The sequence below is a fragment of the Salmo salar genome, chromosome 03, assembly GCF_965601325.2.
Source record: "Salmo salar chromosome 03, fSalSal1, whole genome shotgun sequence".
Classification (NCBI taxonomy): Eukaryota; Metazoa; Chordata; class Actinopteri; order Salmoniformes; family Salmonidae; genus Salmo; species Salmo salar.
Window position 1 is genome coordinate 3,640,747 of NC_138293.1, and position 23,056 is coordinate 3,663,802.

The 23,056-nt window shown below is 48.6% G+C and overlaps 1 protein-coding gene across 1 annotated transcript in view; it reads left to right on the forward strand.

The window, feature by feature from the left end:
- Positions 1-3,745: 3,745 nt before the first annotated feature.
- LOC106596458 (guanine nucleotide-binding protein G(olf) subunit alpha) overlaps positions 3,746-23,056 on the forward strand; it is a 145,203-nt gene continuing 125,892 nt past the window's right edge. The window contains exon 1 of the mRNA XM_045714411.2: positions 3,746-4,488. Coding sequence (XP_045570367.1) covers positions 3,996-4,488 — 493 coding nt within the window. The 5' untranslated portion in view covers positions 3,746-3,995. The remainder of the gene's footprint in view (positions 4,489-23,056) is intronic.

The window sequence follows — 23,056 nt, forward strand, 5'->3', positions numbered from 1 at the left end:
CCCGAGCCACAGCCTGTTCACCCCGCTACCATCCAGAAGACTGAAAAATAGCTTCTATCTCAATCCATCAGACTGTCAAACAGCCATCACTAACACAGAGAGGCTGCTGCCTACATACAGACTTGAAATCATTGGCCACTTTAATAAATGGAACACTAGTCACTTTAATAATGTTTACATATCTTGCATTACTCATCTCATGTGTATATACTGTATTCTATACCATCTATTGCATCTTAGCCTTTGCCACACTGACATTGCTCATCCATATAATTATATTTATATATTCTTATCCATTCTTTTACTTAGATTTGTGTGTATTAGGTATTTCTTGTGGAATTGTTAGATATTACTTGGTAGATATTGCTGCAGTGTCAGAACTAAACTCAGCAAAAAAAAAAGAAACGTCCCTTTTTCAGGACCCTGTCTTTCAAAGATAATTAGTAAAAATCCAAATAACTTTACAGATCTTCATTGTAAAGGGTTTAAACACGGTTTCCCCATGCTTGTTCAATGAACCATAAACAATTAATGAACATGCACCTGTGGAACGGTCGTTAAGACACTAAAAGCTTACAGACGGTAGGCAATTAAGGTCACAGTTATGAAAACTCAGGACACTAAAAAGGCCTTTCTACTGACTCTGAAAAACACCAAAAGACAAATGCCCAGGGTCCCTGCTCAACTGCGTGAATGTGCCTTAGGTATGCTGCAAGGTGGCATGAGGACTGCAGATGTGGCCAGGGCAATAAATTGCAATGTCCGTACTGTGAGACGCCGAAGACAGTGATACAGGGAGACAAAGACGGACAGCTGATCGTCCTCGCAGTGGCAGACCACGTGTAACAACACCTGCATAGGATCGGTACATCCGAACATCACACCTGCGGGACAGGTACAGGATGGCAACAACAACTGCCTGAGTTACACCAGGAACGCACAATCCCTCCATCAGTGCTCAGACTGTCCGCAATAGGCTGAGAGAGGCTGGACTGAGGGCTTGTAGGCCTGTTGTAAGGCAGGTCCTCACCAGACATCACCGGCAACAACGTCGCCTATGGGCACAAACCCACCGTCGCTGGACCAGACAGGACTGGCAAAAAGTGCTCTTCACTGATGAGTCACGGTTTTGTCTCACCAGGGGTGATGCTCAGATTTGCGTTTATTGTCGAAGGAATGAGCGTTACACCGAGGCCTGTACTCTGGTGGAGGTGGAGGGTCCGTCATGGTCTGGGGCGGTGTGTCACAGCGTCATCGGACTGAGCTTGTTGTCATTGCAGGCAATCTCAACGCTGTGCGTTACAGGGAAGACATCCTCCTCCCTCATGTGGTACCCTTCCTGCAGGCTCATCCTGACATGACCCTCCAGCATGACAATGCCACCAGCCATACTGCTTGTTCTGTGCGTGATTTCCTGCAAGACAGGAATGTCAGTGTTCTGCCATGGCCAGCGAAGAGCCCGGATCTCAATCCCATTGAGCACGTCTGGGACCCGTTGGATTGGAGGGTGAGGGCTAGGGCCATTCCCCCCAGAAATGTCCGGGAATTTGCAGGTGCCTTGGTGGAAGAGTGGGGTAACATCTCACAGCAAATACTGGCAAATCTGGTGCAGTCCATCAACCTTCCCAAGTTCTCTCACGTCACCCCGCTCCTCCGCACACTCCACTGGCTTCCAGTTGAAGCTCGCATCTGCTACAAGACCATGGTGCTTGCCTACGGAGCTGTGAGGGGAACGGCACCTCCGTACCTTCAGGCTCTGATCAGTCCCTACACCCAAAGAAGGGCACTGCGTTCATCCACCTCTGGCCTGCTGGCCCCCCTACCTCTGCGGAAGCACAGTTCCCGCTCAGCCCAGTCAAAACTGTTCGTTGCTCTGGCACCCCAATGGTGGAACAAGCTCCCTCACGACGCCAGGACAGCGGAGTCAATCACCAACTTCCGGAGACACCTGAAACCCCACCTCTTTAAGGAATACCTGGGATAGGATTAAGTAATCCTTCAGTCCTCCACCCCCCCCCCCCCAAAAAAAGATATAGATGTACTATTGTAAAGTGGTTGTTCCACTGGATATCTTAAGGTGAATGCACCAATTTGTAAGTCGCTCTGGATAAGAGCGTCTGCTAAATGACGTAAATGTAATGTAAACGAGGAGATGCACTGCAGTACTTAATGCAGCTGGTGGCCACAGCAGATACTGACTGTTACTTTTGATTTTGACCCCCCCCCCCTTGTTCAGGGACACATTATTCCATTTCTGTTAGTCAAATCAAATTTCAAAACAAATGTATTTATATAGCCCTTCGGACATCAGCTGATATCTCAAAGTGCTGTACAGAAACCCAGCCTAAAACCCCAAACAGCAAGCAATGCAGGTGTAGAAGCACGGTGGCTAGGAAAAACTCCCTAGAAAGGCCAAAACCTAGGAAGAAATCTAGAGAGGAACCAGGCTATGAGGGGTGGCCAGTCCTCTTCTGGCTGTGCCGGGTGGAGATTATAACAGCACATGGCCTAGATGTTCAAATGTTCATAAATGACCAGCATTGTCAAATAATAATAATCATAGTAGTTGTCGAGGGTGCAACAAGTCAGTAACACAAGAGTAAGTGTCAGTTGGCTTTTTCATAGCCGATCTTTGAGAGTATCTCTACCGCTCCTGCTGTCTCTAGAGAGTTGAAAACAGCAGGTCTGGGACAGGTGGCACGTCCGGTGAATAGGTCAGGGTTCCAGCAGGTCTGGGACAACAGGTCTGGGACAGGTAGCACGTCCGGTGAACAGGTCAGGGTTCCAGCAGGTCTGGGACAGGTAGCACGTCCGGTGAACAGGTCAGAGTTCCAGCAGGTCTGGGACAGCAGGTCTGGGACAGGTAGAATGTCTGGTCAGCAGGTCTGGGACAGCAGGTCTGGGACAGGTAGCACGTCCGGTGAACAGCTCAGGGTTCCAGCAGGTCTGGGACAGGTAGCACGTCCGGTGAACAGGTCAGAGTTCCAGCAGGTCTGGGACAGCAGGTCTGGGACAGGTAGAATGTCTGGTGAACAGGTTCAGTTTATGTCTCAGTTGTTGAATCTTATTATGTTCATACAAATATTTACACGTTCAGTTTTCTGAAAAATAAACACAGTTGACAGTAAGAGGACGTTTCTTTTTTCTCTGAGGTTAGAAGCACAATTATTTCACTACACTCGCGATAACATCTGCTAACCATGTGATCAATAACATCTGCTAACCGTGTGTATGTGATCATTAACATCTGCTAACCACGTGTATGTGACCAATAACATCTGCTAACCATGTGTATGTGACCAATAACATCTGCTAACCATGTGATCAATAACATCTGCTAACCGTGTGTATGTGATCAATAACATCTGCTAACCATGTGTATGTGACCATTAACATCTGCTAACCATGTGTATGTGACCATTAACATCTGATAAACATGTGTATGTGATCAATAACATCTGATAAACATGTGTATGTGATCAATAACATCTGATAAACATGTGTATGTGATCAATAACATTTGATAACTACTGGCATGCAGACACTAGTGTGGTCTTTTTTTTATGTGTGAAATTAAAATCCATGACCAGCATTCTTCCTCGAAATGGCCTTACTGTAGTAAATATGACGTTCTGTGTCTTTCCCCTAAAAAAGCGGCCAGTAGATTTGGTCCAATTGCACAGTGGACGGCTGACTTTTTCTGCCTGCTTATGCTTTTGGTTTACTTACGGTAAGGTGGACCCGCAGTGTCCAGTATGGTATCAGGTGATCCACTAACTACGGAGCGTAGGCTGACTGGTGAAAAATGACAAATAGCAAATGTTGGAACATAATTCATTCACCTTTTCGGATCAAATTTTCAATTTAATCACATCACACTGGAGCTCGAATGTAACGATCTCGTGCTAAACCTGGTACGTGAAAGCGGATTTTTTTCTATATTTAAAATTTATGAAATACCACAATTACAGAGGAAAAATATTGGCCACACCAACATGGGGCTGTGCTACAGTTTGCGTCCCCGGCTCTTCGGGGACTTAAGCGGGTCTATATCGAACGCTACCTCGGACTCGGATCAGCCTCCAGATCCAGCTGTACCTTACCGAACCGGGGGGACTCGTCAAGAGAACACAGGGGGTTATGGTGATACCTCGTCGCTTCGAGACGGTAGCAGCCAAGTACGCCATGGGGACACAGTCAAGCTCCCGCCTAGGGAGCCCCGCGGTAGAGACAACACGGGTACCGATGTAGTGCTCATACAGAACGGGGGTGGAAGCGGAGTAGGCAAGGGAACGGGCAAGGACCGTAGTCGACGATTACAGCTGCTGCAGAAAACAACCAGCACCCAAAAACAGAAAAACTGGGACAAACTGCTGGTGGAGGAGAAGGAGGCCGAGAGGGAGGCGAAGAAAATCAGTAAGAATATTGACAGGGCGTTAAAGGAGCTCAAACGGGAGTACAAACAGACTCATCGGCTGCTATTACTGGGTAGGTTGGCAACATTATTTCTACATTATTTAAACCATCCATCTCCATTTTGTCGTGAACGGCGGCATTTCAGGTCGCTAGAGCTGTCAGTGCTGCGTGTGCTTATATCACTCCCGTTTTCCACGTTAAATGGTATCCACCGGCAGTCGTCATTTTGACTGAGCTGAAGATGGACGTTGAATATCATAACCTATTTCATCCTCTACGTCTTCTTCACAGTTTTAAGCCCTTGTCCTGTCTATATCTTTCACGCCGCGTTCACGTACTAGTTGGAACTAGGAAACTCTAAAATGTTCGATTTTTTTTTTGTTTGTTTTTCTTCTAACTGGTTGTAGTGTTATACACGGTGCTGCGTTCAATCGTTTGGCAAGTCGAAAATGTCTTAGTTCTGACTTGCACATGAACGCGACATCATGTTTGATTGCAGTTACAGTTAAACTAATGATGATCGGGGTTGTTGTTATTGTAACGCATCTTAGTTCCATAACACACACACACACACACACACACACACACACACACACAATAACATAAATATTAAGTGTAAAATAGGGATGCTACAGTAGGCTGACCAGTGGCTAAAGCCCTACACTTTAAATATAGAAGATGTACACGTTTTTTTTTTATTTTTTTAAAATGGGCTTTTATTCACATGAAGTTAAAATGATTCCTTCCTCTAGTCTTTGCCATCTGCACCCATATACATATAATCTATAGAATGGGCCTCCCCATTCAAGTCAATGATGGCATAATGGTTGGACTGGCAGCCATTGTAAACCTACCCTGAGTTTACCAGTCAAATTGCCAGGGTAACACAAGCCTTTTTCTATAGGTTCTATACCACCCCATGGCTTTTACACAGTATGGCCTTCTCTATGTCCATGTGTTACCCAGTGTGTCAGTGCTGTGGGAAAATGGGCTTCATCAGATCATAGAATAGTGAGATTCTTTCAAAAAAAATATCTAAACAAGTTTGCTGACAAGTGGTTAAAAATCACTATAGGGGTTTCTACTGCCTCATTCAAACAATTACTTTCTTTTGGTTTCTCTCAAGCATCCACACTACCCTAGTCTTTATACATAGGGACCAACCATCCACACTACCCTAGTCTTTATACATAGGGACCAACCATCCACCCTAGTCTTTATACATAGGGACCAACCATCCACACTACCCTAGTCTTTATACATAGGGCCCAACCATCCACACTACCCTAGTCTTTATACATAGGGACCAACCATCCACACTACCCTAGTCTTTATACATAGGGACTAACCATCCACACTACCCTAGTCTTTATACATAGGGACTAACCATCCACACTACCCTAGTCTTTATACATAGGGGCCAACCATCCACTCTAGTCTTTATACATAGGGGCCAACCATCCACTCTAGTCTTTATACATAGGGGCCAACCATCCACTCTACCCTAGTCTTTATACATAGGGACCAACCATACACACTACCCTAGTCTTTATACATAGGGACCAACCATCCACTCTAGTCTTTATACATAGGGCCCAACCATCCACACTACCCTAGTCTTTATACATAGGGACCAACCATCCACACTACCCTAGTCTTTATACATAGGGCCCAACCATCCACACTACCCTAGTCTTTATACATAGGGCCCAACCATCCACACTACCCTAGTCTTTATACATAGGGGCCAACCATCCACTCTACCCTAGTCTTTATACATAGGGCCCAACCATCCACACTACCCTAGTCTTTATACATAGGGGCCAACCATCCACTCTAGTCTTTATACATAGGGGCCAACCATCCACTCTACCCTAGTCTTTATACATAGGGACCAACCATCCACACTACCCTAGTCTTTATACATAGGGACCAACCATCCACTCTAGTCTTTATACATAGGGCCCAACCATCCACACTACCCTAGTCTTTATACATAGGGACCAACCATCCACACTACCCTAGTCTTTATACATAGGGCCCAACCATCCACACTACCCTAGTCTTTATACATAGGGACCAACCATCCACACTACCCTAGTCTTTATACATAGGGGCCAACCATCCACACTACCCTAGTCTTTATATATAGGGGCCAACCATCCACACTACCCTAGTCTTTATACATAGGGGCCAACCATCCACACTACCCTAGTCTTTATACATAGGGACCAACCATCCACACTACTCTAGTCTTTATACATAGGGGCCAACCATCCACACTACCCTAGTCTTTATACATAGGGGCCAACCATCCACACTACCCTAGACTTTATACATAGGGGCCAACCATCCACACTACCCTAGTCTTTATACATAGGGACCAACCATCCACACTACCCTAGTCTTTATACATAGGGACCAACCATCCACACTACCCTAGTCTTTATACATAGGGACCAACCATCCACTCTAGTCTTTAAACTTAGGGCCCAACCATCCACTCTACCCTAGTCTTTATACATAGGGGCCAACCATCCACTCTCGTCTTTATACATAGGGGCCAACCATCCACTCTAGTCTTTATACATAGGGACCAACCATCCACTCTAGTCTTTATACTTAGGGCCCAACCATCCACTCTACCCTAGTCTTTATACATAGGGGCCAACCATCCACTCTCGTCTTTATGCTTAGGGCCCAACCATCCACTCTACCCTAGTCTTTATACATAGGGGCCAACCATCCACTCTCGTCTTTATGCTTAGGGCCCAACCATCCACTCTACCCTAGTCTTTATACATAGGGGCCAACCATCCACTCTCGTCTTTATGCTTAGGGCCCAACCATCCACTCTACCCTAGTCTTTATATATAGGGGCCAACCATCCACACTACCCTAGTCTTTATACATAGGGGCCAACCATCCACACTACCCTAGTCTTTATACATAGGGACCAACCATCCACACTACCCTAGTCTTTATACATAGGGACCAACCATCCACACTACCCTAGTCTTTATACATAGGGACCAACCATCCACTCTAGTCTTTATACTTAGGGCCCAACCATCCACTCTACCCTAGTCTTTATACATAGGGGCCAACCATCCACTCTCGTCTTTATACATAGGGGCCAACCATCCACTCTCGTCTTTATACATAGGGGCCAACCATCCACTCTAGTCTTTATACATAGGGACCAACCATCCACTCTAGTCTTTATACTTAGGGCCCAACCATCCACTCTACCCTAGTCTTTATACATAGGGGCCAACCATCCACTCTCGTCTTTATGCTTAGGGCCCAACCATCCACTCTACCCTAGTCTTTATACATAGGGGCCAACCATCCACACTACCCTAGTCTTTATTCATAGGGCCCAACCATCCACACTACCCTAGTCTTTATTCATAGGGACCAACCATCCTCTCTAGTCTTTATACATAGGGGCCAACCATCCACACTACCCTAGTCTTTATATATAGGGGCCAACCATCCACACTACCCTAGTCTTTATACATAGGGGCCAACCATCCACACTACCCTAGTCTTTATACATAGGGACCAACCATCCACACTACTCTAGTCTTTATACATAGGGGCCAACCATCCACACTACCCTAGTCTTTATACATAGGGGCCAACCATCCACACTACCCTAGTCTTTATACATAGGGCCCAACCATCCACACTACCCTAGTCTTTATACATAGGGGCCAACCATCCACACTACCCTAGTCTTTATACATAGGGGCCAACCATCCACACTACCCTAGTCTTTATACATAGGGGCCAACCATCCACACTACCCTAGTCTTTATACATAGGGACCAAGCATCCACACTACCCTAGTCTTTATACATAGGGGCCAACCATCCACACTACCCTAGTCTTTATACATAGGGGCCAACCATCCACACTACCCTAGTCTTTATACATAGGGACCAAGCATCCACACTACCCTAGTCTTTATATATAGGGGCCAACCATCCACACTACCCTAGTCTTTATACATAGGGACCAACCATCCACACTACCCTAGTCTTTATACATAGGGGCCAACCATCCACACTACCCTAGTCTTTATACATAGGGCCCAACCATCCACACTACCCTAGTCTTTATACATAGGGACCAACCATCCACACTACCCTAGTCTTTATACATAGGGGCCAACCATCCACACTACCCTAGTCTTTATACATAGGGCCCAACCATCCACACTACCCTAGTCTTTATACATAGGGACCAACCATCCACTCTAGTCTTTATACATAGGGACCAACCATCCACACTACCCTAGTCTTTATACATAGGGACCAACCATCCTCACTACCCTAGTCTTTATACATAGGGCCCAACCATCCACACTACCCTAGTCTTTATACATAGGGACCAACCATCCACACTACCCTAGTTTTTATACATAGGGACTAACCATCCACACTACCCTAGTCTTTATACATAGGGGCCAACCATCCACACTACCCTAGTCTTTATACATAGGGGCCAACCATCCACACTACCCTAGTCTTTATACATAGGGCCCAACCATCCACACTACCCTAGTCTTTACACATAGGGACCAACCATCCACTCTAGTCTTTATACATAGGGACCAACCATCCTCACTACCCTAGTCTTTATACATAGGGACCAACCATCCACACTACCCTAGTCTTTATACATAGGGGCCAACCATCCACACTACCCTAGTCTTTATACATAGGGGCCAACCATCCACTCTAGTCTTTATACATAGGGGCCAACCATCCACTCTACCCTAGTCTTTATACATAGGGACCAACCATCCACACTACCCTAGTCTTTATACATAGGGCCCAACCATCCACACTACCCTAGTCTTTATACATAGGGGCCAACCATCCACACTACCCTAGTCTTTATACATAGGGGCCAACCATCCACACTACCCTAGTCTTTATACATAGGGGCCAACCATCCACACTACCCTAGTCTTTATACATAGGGGCCAACCATCCACACTACCCTAGTCTTTATACATAGGGGCCAACCATCCACACTACCCTAGTCTTTATTCATAGGGCCCAACCATCCACACTACCCTAGTCTTTATTCATAGGGGCCAACCATCCACACTACCCTAGTCTTTATTCATAGGGGCCAACCATCCACACTACCCTAGTCTTTATACATAGGGACCAACCATCCACTCTAGTCTTTATACATAGGGACCAACCATCCACACTACCCTAGTCTTTATACATAGGGGCCAACCATCCACACTACCCTAGTCTTTATACATAGGGGCCAACCATTCACACTACCCTAGTCTTTATACATAGGGACCAACCATCCACACTACCCTAGTCTTTATACATAGGGGCCAACCATCCACACTACCCTAGTCTTTATACATAGGGGCCAACCATCCACACTACCCTAGTCTTTATACATAGGGGCCAACCATCCACTCTAGTCTTTATACATAGGGGCCAACCATCCACACTACCCTAGTGTTTATACATAGGGGCCAACCATCCACACTACCATAGTCTTTATACATAGGGGCCAACCATCCACACTACCCTAGTCTTTATACATAGGGGCCAACCATCCACACTACCCTAGTCTTTATACATAGGGACCAACCATCCACACTACCCTAGTCTTTATACTTAGGGCCCAACCATCCACTCTACCCTAGTCTTTATACATAGGGGCCAACCATCCACTCTCGTCTTTATACATAGGGGCCAACCATCCACTCTAGTCTTTATACATAGGGGCCAACCATCCACTCTCGTCTTTATGCTTAGGGCCCAACCATCCACTCTACCCTAGTCTTTATACATAGGGGCCAACCATCCACTCTCGTCTTTATGCTTAGGGCCCAACCATCCACTCTACCCTAGTCTTTATACATAGGGACCAACCATCCACACTACCCTAGTCTTTATACATAGGGACCAACCATCCACACTACCCTAGTCTTTATACATAGGGACCAACCATCCACACTACCCTAGTCTTTATACATAGGGGCCAACCATCCACTCTCATCTTTATGCTTAGGGCCCAACCATCCACTCTACCCTAGTCTTTATACATAGGGGCCAACCATCCACTCTCGTCTTTATACATAGGGGCCAACCATCCACACTACCCTAGTCTTTATACATAGGGCCCAACCATCCACACTACCCTAGTCTTTATACATAGGGCCCAACCATCCACACTACCCTAGTCTTTATTCATAGGGACCAACCATCCACTCTAGTCTTTATACATAGGGGCCAACCATCCACACTACCCTAGTCTTTATATATAGGGGCCAACCATCCACACTACCCTAGTCTTTATACATAGGGGCCAACCATCCACACTACCCTAGTCTTTATACATAGGGACCAACCATCCACACTACTCTAGTCTTTATACATAGGGGCCAACCATCCACACTACCCTAGTCTTTATACATAGGGGCCAACCATCCACACTACCCTAGTCTTTATACATAGGGCCCAACCATCCACACTACCCTAGTCTTTATACATAGGGACCAAGCATCCACACTACCCTAGTCTTTATACATAGGGGCCAACCATCCACACTACCCTAGTCTTTATACATAGGGGCCAACCATCCACACTACCCTAGACTTTATACATAGGGGCCAACCATCCACACTACCCTAGACTTTATACATAGGGGCCAACCATCCACACTACCCTAGTCTTTATACATAGGGCCCAACCATCCACACTACTCTAGTCTTTATACATAGGGCCCAACCATCCACACTACCCTAGTCTTTATACATAGGGGCCAACCATCCACACTACCCTAGTCTTTATACATAGGGCCCAACCATCCACACTACCCTAGTCTTTAATCATAGGGACCAACCATCCACTCTAGTCTTTATACATAGGGGCCAACCATCCACACTACCCTAGTCTTTATATATAGGGGCCAACCATCCACACTACCCTAGTCTTTATACATAGGGGCCAACCATCCACACTACCCTAGTCTTTATACATAGGGACCAACCATCCACACTACTCTAGTCTTTATACATAGGGGCCAACCATCCACACTACCCTAGTCTTTATACATAGGGGCCAACCATCCACACTACCCTAGTCTTTATACATAGGGCCCAACCATCCACACTACCCTAGTCTTTATACATAGGGACCAAGCATCCACACTACCCTAGTCTTTATACATAGGGGCCAACCATCCACACTACCCTAGTCTTTATACATAGGGGCCAACCATCCACACTACCCTAGTCTTTATACATAGGGACCAACCATCCACACTACCCTAGTCTTTATACATAGGGACCAACCATCCACACTACCCTAGTCTTTATACATAGGGGCCAACCATCCACACTACCCTAGTCTTTATACATAGGGGCCAACCATCCACACTACCCTAGTCTTTATACATAGGGCCCAACCATCCACACTACCCTAGTCTTTAATCATAGGGACCAACCATCCACTCTAGTCTTTATACATAGGGGCCAACCATCCACACTACCCTAGTCTTTATATATAGGGGCCAACCATCCACACTACCCTAGTCTTTATACATAGGGGCCAACCATCCACACTACCCTAGACTTTATACATAGGGGCCAACCATCCACACTACCCTAGACTTTATACATAGGGGCCAACCATCCACACTACCCTAGTCTTTATACATAGGGCCCAACCATCCACACTACTCTAGTCTTTATACATAGGGCCCAACCATCCACACTACCCTAGTCTTTATACATAGGGGCCAACCATCCACACTACCCTAGTCTTTATACATAGGGCCCAACCATCCACACTACCCTAGTCTTTAATCATAGGGACCAACCATCCACTCTAGTCTTTATACATAGGGGCCAACCATCCACACTACCCTAGTCTTTATATATAGGGGCCAACCATCCACACTACCCTAGTCTTTATACATAGGGGCCAACCATCCACACTACCCTAGTCTTTATACATAGGGACCAACCATCCACACTACTCTAGTCTTTATACATAGGGGCCAACCATCCACACTACCCTAGTCTTTATACATAGGGGCCAACCATCCACACTACCCTAGTCTTTATACATAGGGCCCAACCATCCACACTACCCTAGTCTTTATACATAGGGACCAACCATCCACACTACCCTAGTCTTTATACATAGGGGCCAACCATCCACACTACCCTAGTCTTTATACATAGGGCCCAACCATCCACACTACCCTAGTCTTTATACATAGGGGCCAACCATCCACACTACCCTAGTCTTTATACATAGGGACCAACCATCCACACTACCCTAGTCTTTATACATAGGGACCAACCATCCACACTACCCTAGTCTTTATACATAGGGACCAACCATCCACACTACCCTAGTCTTTATACATAGGGACCAACCATCCACACTACCCTAGTCTTTATACATAGGGACCAACCATCCACTCTAGTCTTTATACATAGGGACCAACCATCCACTCTAGTCTTTATACATAGGGACCAACCATCCACTCTAGTCTTTATACTTAGGGCCCAACCATCCACTCTACCCTAGTCTTTATACATAGGGGCCAACCATCCACTCTAGTCTTTATACATAGGGACCAACCATCCACTCTAGTCTTTATACTTAGGGCCCAACCATCCACTCTACCCTAGTCTTTATACATAGGGGCCAACCATCCACTCTCGTCTTTATACATAGGGGCCAACCATCCACACTACTCTAGTCTTTATACATAGGGCCCAACCATCCACACTACCCTAGTCTTTATACATAGGGGCCAACCATCCACACTACCCTAGTCTTTATACATAGGGGCCAACCATCCACACTACCCTAGTCTTTATACGTAGGGGCCAACCATCCACACTACCCTAGTCTTTATTCGTAGGGGCCAACCATCCACACTACCCTAGTCTTTATTCATAGGGACCAACCATCCACTCTAGTCTTTATACATAGGGGCCAACCATCCACACTACCCTAGTCTTTATATATAGGGGCCAACCATCCACACTACCCTAGTCTTTATACATAGGGACCAACCATCCACACTACTCTAGTCTTTATACATAGGGGCCAACCATCCACACTACCCTAGTCTTTATACATAGGGGACAACCATCCACACTACCCTAGTCTTTATACATAGGGCCCAACCATCCACACTACCCTAGTCTTTATACATAGGGACCAAGCATCCACACTACCCTAGTCTTTATACATAGGGGCCAACCATCCACACTACCCTAGTCTTTATACATAGGGGCCAACCATCCACACTACCCTAGTCTTTATACATAGGGACCAACCATCCACACTACTCTAGTCTTTATACATAGGGGCCAACCATCCACACTACCCTAGTCTTTATACATAGGGGCCAACCATCCACACTACCCTAGTCTTTATACATAGCGACCAACCATCCACACTACCCTAGTCTTTATACATAGGGACCAACCATCCACACTACCCTAGTCTTTATACATAGGGGCCAACCATCCACACTACCCTAGTCTTTATACATAGGGGCCAACCATCCACACTACCCTAGACTTTATACATAGGGGCCAACCATCCACACTACCCTAGTCTTTATACATAGGGGCCAACCATCCACACTACCCTAGTCTTTATACATAGGGCCCAACCATCCACACTACCCTAGTCTTTATATCATAGGGACCAACCATCCACTCTAGTCTTTATACATAGGGGCCAACCATCCACACTACCCTAGTCTTTATACATAGGGGCCAACCATCCCCACTACCCTAGTCTTTATACATAGGGGCCAACCATCCACACTACCCTAGTCTTTATACATAGGGACCAACCATCCACACTACTCTAGTCTTTATACATAGGGGCCAACCATCCACACTACCCTAGTCTTTATACATAGGGACCAACCATCCACACTACCCTAGTCTTTATACATAGGGACCAACCATCCACACTACCCTAGTCTTTATACATAGGGACCAACCATCCACACTACCCTAGTCTTTATACATAGGGGCCAACCATCCACACTACCCTAGTCTTTATACATAGGGGCCAACCATCCACACTACCCTAGTCTTTATACATTGGGGCCAACCATCCCACTCCTAGTCTTTATACATAGGGGCCAACCATCCACTCTAGTCTTTATACATAGGGGCCAACCATCCACACTACCCTAGTGTTTATACATAGGGGCCAACCATCCACACTACCATAGTCTTTATACATAGGGGCCAACCATCCACACTACCCTAGTCTTTATACATAGGGCCCAACCATCCACACTACCCTAGTCTTTATACATAGGGACCAACCATCCACTCTCGTCTTTATACATAGGGGCCAACCATCCACTCTAGTCTTTATACATAGGGACCAACCATCCACTCTAGTCTTTATACTTAGGGCCCAACCATCCACTCTCGTCTTTATGCTTAGGGCCCAACCATCCACTCTCGTCTTTATACTTAGGGCCCAACCATCCACTCTACCCTAGTCTTTATACATAGGGGCCAACCATCCACTCTCGTCTTTATACATAGGGGCCAACCATCCACTCTAGTCTTTATACATAGGGGCCAACCATCCACCCTAGTCTTTATACATAGGGCCCAACCATCCACTCTCGTCTTTATGCTTAGGGCCCAACCATCCACTCTACCCTAGTCTTTATACATAGGGGCCAACCATCCACTCTCGTCTTTATACATAGGGGCCAACCATCCACACTACCCTAGTCTTTATACATAGGGGCCAACCATCCACTCTAGTCTTTATACATAGGGGCCAACCATCCACTCTAGTCTTTATACATAGGGACCAACCATCCACTCTAGTCTTTATACATAGGGGCCAACCATCCACTCTAGTCTTTATACATAGGGACCAACCATCCACTCTAGTCTTTAATCATAGGGACCAACCATCCACTCTAGTCTTTATACATAGGGGCCAACCATCCACACTACCCTAGTCTTTATATATAGGGGCCAACCATCCACACTACCCTAGTCTTTATACATAGGGGCCAACCATCCACACTACCCTAGTCTTTATACATAGGGACCAACCATCCACACTACTCTAGTCTTTATACATAGGGGCCAACCATCCACACTACCCTAGTCTTTATACATAGGGACCAACCATCCACACTACCCTAGTCTTTATACATAGGGACCAACCATCCACACTACCCTAGTCTTTATACATAGGGACCAACCATCCACACTACCCTAGTCTTTATACATAGGGGCCAACCATCCACACTACCCTAGTCTTTATACATAGGGGCCAACCATCCACACTACCCTAGTCTTTATACATAGGGGCCAACCATCCACACTACCCTAGACTTTATACATAGGGGCCAACCATCCACACTACCCTAGTCTTTATACATAGGGGCCAACCATCCACTCTAGTCTTTATACATAGGGGCCAACCATCCACTCTAGTCTTTATACATAGGGGCCAACCATCCACACTACCCTAGTCTTTATACATAGGGGCCAACCATCCACACTACCCTAGTCTTTATACATAGGGACCAACCATCCACACTTCCCTAGTCTTTATACATAGGGACCAACCATCCACTCTCGTCTTTATACATAGGGGCCAACCATCCACTCTAGTCTTTATACATAGGGACCAACCATCCACTCTAGTCTTTATACATAGGGGCCAACCATCCACTCTACCCTAGTCTTTATACATAGGGCCCAACCATCCACTCTCGTCTTTATACTTAGGGCCCAACCATCCACTCTACCCTAGTCTTTATACATAGGGGCCAACCATCCACTCTCGTCTTTATACATAGGGGCCAACCATCCACTCTAGTCTTTATACATAGGGGCCAACCATCCACCCTAGTCTTTATACATAGGGCCCAACCATCCACTCTCGTCTTTATGCTTAGGGCCCAACCATCCACTCTACCCTAGTCTTTATACATAGGGGCCAACCATCCACTCTCGTCTTTATACATAGGGGCCAACCATCCACTCTAGTCTTTATACATAGGGGCCAACCATCCACTCTAGTCTTTATACATAGGGGCCAACCATCCACACTACCCTAGTCTTTATACATAGGGGCCAACCATCCACTCTAGTCTTTATACATAGGGGCCTTGTTAAATGTCCATACAGTATATTACCCAGTGTGTCAGTGGTGGGAAAGATGACTTTATCAGGTCGTTATAAATCACTGCTTGCCCACCTTATTCCTCTTTCTCTCTCTGAAACGGCTGAACTGTTCAGATGGGGGGGGGGTTGGACTGTAACTGTTCAGATGGGGGGGGTTGGACTGTAACTGTTCAGATGGGGGGGTTGGACTGTAACTGTTCAGTTGGGGGGGGTTGGACTGTAACTGTTCAGATGGGGGGGGGTTGGACTGTAACTGTTCAGATGGGAGGGGGTTGGACTGTAACTGTTCAGTTGGGGGGGGTTGGACTGTAACTGTTCAGATGGGGGGGTTGGACTGTAACTGTTCAGATGGGGGGGGTTGGACTGTAACTGTTCAGATGGGGGGGGTTGGACTGTAACTGTTCAGATGGGGGGGGGTTGGACTGTAACTGTTCAGATGGGGGGGTTGGACTGTAACTGTTCAGATGGGGGGGTTGGACTGTAACTGTTCAGATGGGGGGGTTGGACTGTAACTGTTCAGTTGGGGGGGGTTGGACTGTAACTGTTCAGTTGGGGGGGGTTGGACTGTAACTGTTCAGATGGGGGGGGGGTTGGACTGTAACTGTTCAGATGGGGGGGGGGTTGGACTGTAACTGTTCAGATGGGGGGGGGGTTGGACTGTACTGTTCAGATGGGGGGGTTGGACTGTAACTGTTCAGATGGGGGGGTTGGACTGTAACTGTTCAGATGGGGGTGGGGTTGGACTGTAACTGTTCAGAATGGGGGGGGGGTTGGACTGTAACTGTTCAGATGGGGGGGGGGGGGGGGGGGGGTTGGACTGTAACTGTTCAGATGGGGGGGGGGGTTGGACTGTAACTGTTCAGATGGGGGGGGGGGGTTGGACTGTAACTGTTCAGATGGGGGGGGGGGGTTGGACTGTAACTGTTCAGATGGGGGGGGGGGGGGGTTGGACTGTAACTGTTCAGAATGGGGGGGGGGGTTGGACTGTAACTGTTCGGATGGGGGGGGTTGGACTGTAACTGTTCGGATGGGGGGGGTTGGACTGTAACTGTTCAGAATGGGGGGGGGTTGGACTGTAACTGTTCAGATGGGGGGGGGGGGGTTGGACTGTAACTGTTCAGAATGGGGGGGGGGTTGGACTGTAACTGTTCAGATGGGGGGGTTGGACTGTAACTGTTCAGATGGGGGGGTTGGACTGTAACTGTTCAGATGGGGGGGTTGGACTGTAACTGTTCAGATGGGGGGGTTGGACTGTAACTGTTCAGATGGGAGGGGGTTGGACTGTAACTGTTCAGATGGGAGGGGGTTGGAGTGTAACTGTTCAGATGGGAGGGGGTTGGACTGTAACTGTTCAGATGGGGGGGGGGGGTTGTACTGTAACTGTTCAGATGGGGGGGGGGGTTGGACTGTAACTGTTCAGATGGGGGGGGTTGGACTGTAACTGTTCAGATGGGGCGGTTGGACTGTAACTGTTCAGAATGGGGGGGTTGGACTGTAACTGTTCAGAATGGGGGGGGGGGGGTTGGACTGTAACTGTTCAGATGGGGGGGTTGGACTGTAACTGTTCAGATGGGGGGGGGGGGTTGGACTGTAACTGTTCAGATGGGGGGGGTTGGACTCTAACTGTTCAGATCGGGGGGGGGGGGTTGGACTGTAACTGTTCAGAATGGGGGGGGGGGTTGGACTGTAACTGTTCAGATGGGGGGGGGGGGTTGGACTGTAACTGTTCAGATGGGGGGGTTGGACTGTAACTGTTCGGATGGGGGGGTTGGACTGTAACTGTTCAGATGGGGGGGGTTGGACTGTAACTGTTCAGATGGGGGGGTTGGACTGTAACTGTTCAGATGGGGGGGGGGGGGGGTTGGACTGTAACTGTTCAGATGGGGGGGTTGGACTGTAACTGTTCAGAATGGGGGGGTTGGACTGTAACTGTTCAGATGGGGGGGTTGGACTGTAACTGTTCAGATTGGGGGGTTGGACTGTAACTGTTCAGATTGGGGGGTTGGACTGTAACTGTTCAGATGGGGGGGTTGGACTGTAACTGTTCAGATGGGGGGGGGGGTTGGACTGTAACTGTTCAGAATGGGGGGGGGGTTGGACTGTAACTGTTCAGAATGGGGGGGGGGTTGGACTGTAACTGTTCAGAATGGGGGGGGGTTGGACTGTAACTGTTCAGATGGGGGGGGGGTTGGACTGTAACTGTTCAGATGGGGGGGGGGGTTGGACTGTAACTGTTCAGATGGGGGGGTTGGACTGTAACTGTTCAGATGGGGGGGGTTGGACTGTAACTGTTCAGATGGGGGGGGGGTTGGACTGTAACTGTTCGGATGGGGGGGGGGGGTTGGACTGTAACTGTTCGGATGGGGGGGTTGGACTGTAACTGTTCGGATGGGGGGGTTGGACTGTAACTGTTCAGATGGGGGGGGGGGTGGACTGTAACTGTTCAGAATGGGAGGGGGTTGGACTGTAACTGTTCAGATGGGGGGGGGGGTGGACTGTAACTGTTCAGATGGGGGTGTTGGACTGTAACTGTTCGGATGGGGGGGTTGGACTGTAACTGTGCAGATGGGGGTGGACTGTAACTGTTCAGAATGGGGGGGGGGGTTGGACTGTAACTGTTCAGATGGGGGGGGTTGGACTGTAACTGTTCGGATGGGGGGGTTGGACTGTAACTGTTCGGATGGGGGGGTTGGACTGTAACTGTTCAGATGGGGGGGTTGGACTGTAACTGTTCAGATGGGGGGGGGGGTTGGACTGTAACTGTTCAGATGGGGGGGGGGGGGGTTGGACTGTAACTGTTCAGATGGGGGGGGGGGGTTGGACTGTAACTGTTCAGATGGGGGGGGGTTGGACTGTAACTGTAAAGATGGGAGGGGGTTGGACTGTAACTGTTCAGATGGGGGGGTTGGACTCTAACTGTTCAGATGGGGGGGGGGGTTGGACTGTAACTGTTCAGATGGGGGGGGGGTTGGACTGTAACTGTTCAGATGGGGGGGGGGGTTGGACTGTAACTGTTCAGATGGGGGGGTTGGACTGTAACTGTTCAGATGGGGGGGGGGTTGGACTGTAACTGTTCAGATGGGGGGGTTGGACTGTAACTGTTCAGATGGGGGGGGGGGGGGGTTGGACTGTAACTGTTCAGATGGGGGGGGGGGGGGTTGGACTGTAACTGTTCAGATGGGGGGGGGGGGGTTGGACTGTAACTGTTCAGATGGGGGGGGTTGGACTGTAACTGTTCAGATGGGGGGGGGGGGTTGGACTGTAACTGTTCAGATGGGGGGGGGGGTTGGACTGTAACTGTTCAGATGGGGGGGTTGGACTGTAACTGTTCAGATGGGGGGGGTTGGACTGTAACTGTTCAGATGGGGGGGGTTGGACTGTAACTGTTCAGATGGGGGGGTTGGACTGTAACTGTTCAGATGGGGGGGGGGGGTTGGACTGTAACTGTTCAGATGGGGGGGGGGGGGGGTTGGACTGTAACTGTTCAGAATGGGGGGGGGTTGGACTGTAACTGTTCAGATGGGGGGGTTGGACTGTAACTGTTCAGATGGGGGGGTTGGACTGTAACTGTTCAGATGGGGGGGGGGGGGGTTGGACTGTAACTGTTCAGAATGGGGGGGGTTGGACTGTAACTGTTCAGATGGGGGGGTTGTACTGTAACTGTTCAGATGGGGGGGTTGGACTGTAACTGTTCAGATGGGGGGGTTGGACTCTAACTGTTCAGATGGGGGGGGGGGTTGGACTGTAACTGTTCAGATGGGGGGGGGGGGTTGGACTGTAACTGTTCAGATGGGGGGGGGTTGGACTGTAACTGTTCAGATGGGGGGGGGGGGTTGGACTGTAACTGTTCAGATGGGGGGGGTTGGACTGTAACTGTTCAGATGGGGGGGGTTGGACTGTAACTGTTCAGATGGGGGGGTTGGACTGTAACTGTTCAGATGGGGGGGTTGGACTGTAACTGTTCAGAATGGGGGGGTTGGACTGTAACTGTTCAGATGGGGGGGGGGGGGGTTGGACTGTAACTGTTCAGAATGGGGGGGGGGGGTTGGACTGTAACTGTTCAGATGGGGGGGTTGGACTGTAACTGTTCAGATGGGGGGGGTTGGACTGTAACTGTTCAGATGGGGGGGGGGTTGGACTGTAACTGTTCAGATGGGGGGGTTGGACTGTAACTGTTCAGATGGGGGGGTTGGACTGTAACTGTTCAGATGGGGGGGTTGGACTGTAACTGTTCAGATGGGGGGGGTTGGACTGTAACTGTTCAGATGGGGGGGTTGGACTGTAACTGTTCAGATGGGGGGGGGGGGTTGGACTGTAACTGTTCAGATGGGGGGGGGGGTTGGACTGTAACTGTTCAGAATGGGGGGGGTTGGACTGTAACTGTTCAGATGGGGGGGTTGGACTGTAACTGTTCAGATGGGGGGGTTGGACTGTAACTGTTCAGATGGGGGGGGGGGGGGTTGGACTGTAACTGTTCAGAATGGGGGGGGTTGGACTGTAACTGTTCAGATGGGGGGGTTGTACTGTAACTGTTCAGATGGGGGGGTTGGACTGTAACTGTTCAGATGGGGGGGGGGGGGGGGGTTGGACTGTAACTGTTCAGATGGGGGGGGTTGGACTGTAACTGTTCAGAATGGGGGGGGGTTGGACTGTAACTGTTCAGTTGGGGGGGGTGTTGGACTGTAACTGTTCAGATGGGGGGGGTTGGACTGTAACTGTTCAGATGGGGGGGTTGGACTGTAACTGTTCAGATGGGGGGGTTGGACTGTAACTGTTCAGAATGGGGGGGGGGGGGTTGGACTGTAACTGTTCAGAATGGGGGGGGGGGGGTTGGACTGTAACTGTTCAGAATGGGGGGGGGTTGGACTGTAACTGTTCAGAATGGGGGGGGGGTTGGACTGTAACTGTTCAGATGGGGGGGGGTTGGACTGTAACTGTTCGGATGGGGGGGTTGGACTGTAACTGTTCGGATGGGGGGGTTGGACTGTAACTGTTCAGATGGGGGGGGTTGGACTGTAACTGTTCAGATGGGGGGGGTTGGACTGTAACTGTTCAGATGGGGGGGGGGGGTTGGACTGTAACTGTTCAGATGGGGGGGGGGGGTTGGACTGTAACTGTTCAGATGGGGGGGGGGTTGGACTGTAACTGTTCGGATGGGGGGGGTTGGACTGTAACTGTTCAGATGGGGGGGGGGTTGGACTGTAACTGTTCGGATGGGGGGGGGGGGGGGTTGGACTGTAACTGTTCAGATGGGGGGGGGGTTGGACTGTAACTGTTCAGATGGGGGGGGGGTTGGACTGTAACTGTTCAGATGGGGGGGGTTGGACTGTAACTGTTCAGATGGGGGGGGGGTTGGACTGTAACTGTTCAGATGGGGGGGGGGGGTTGGACTGTAACTGTTCAGATGGGAGGGGGTTGGACTGTACCTGTTCAGATGGGAGGGGGTTGGACTGTAACTGTTCAGAATGGGGGGGGGTTGGACTGTAACTGTTCAGATGGGGGGGTTGGACTGTAACTGTTCAGATGGGAGGGGGTTGGACTGTAACTGTTCAGATGGGGGGGGGTTGGACTGTAACTGTTCAGATGGGGGGGGGGGGTTGGACTGTAACTGTTCAGATGGGGGGGGGGGGTTGGACTGTAACTGTTCAGATGGGGGGGGGGGGTTGGACTGTAACTGTTCAGATGGGGGGGGGTTGGACTGTAACTGTTCAGATGGGGGGGGGGGTTGGACTGTAACTGTTCAGATGGGGGGGGGGGTTGGACTGTAACTGTTCAGATGGGGGGGGGGGTTGGACTGTAACTGTTCAGATGGGGGGGTTGGACTGTAACTGTTCAGATGGGGGGGGGGGGTTGGACTGTAACTGTTCAGATGGGGGGGTTGGACTGTAACTGTTCAGATGGGGGGGGTTGTGGTTTTCATTACTAGAGGGCCAAAGTTTCCACTCAGAGAAGACAGTGGCTTTTATCATAGACATCAACATGAAGAATACAGTAGTATACAGTAGTATACAGTAGTATACCAGACTTAACTGGATACGTCTTCTTGAGTGTCTTTTCAGTTATGGTAATGAGTTTTCATTTCAGCTCACTAGGAGAACCCTGTAATCTATGTGGAGAACCCTGTTTAATCACAACACTGGTAATCTATGTGGAGAACCCTGTAATCTATGTGGAGAACCCTGTAATCTATGTGGAGAACCCTGTAATCTACGTGGAGAACCCTGTAATCTATGTGGAGAACCCTGTTTTACTCAACACTGGTAATCTATGTGGAGAACCCTGTTTAATCACAACACTGGTAATCTATGTGGAGAACCCTGTTTAATCACAACACTGGTAGTCTATGTGGAGAACCCTGTTTAATCACAACACTGGTAATCTATGTTTAGAACCCTGTTTAATCACAACACTGGTAATCTATGTGGAGAACCCTGT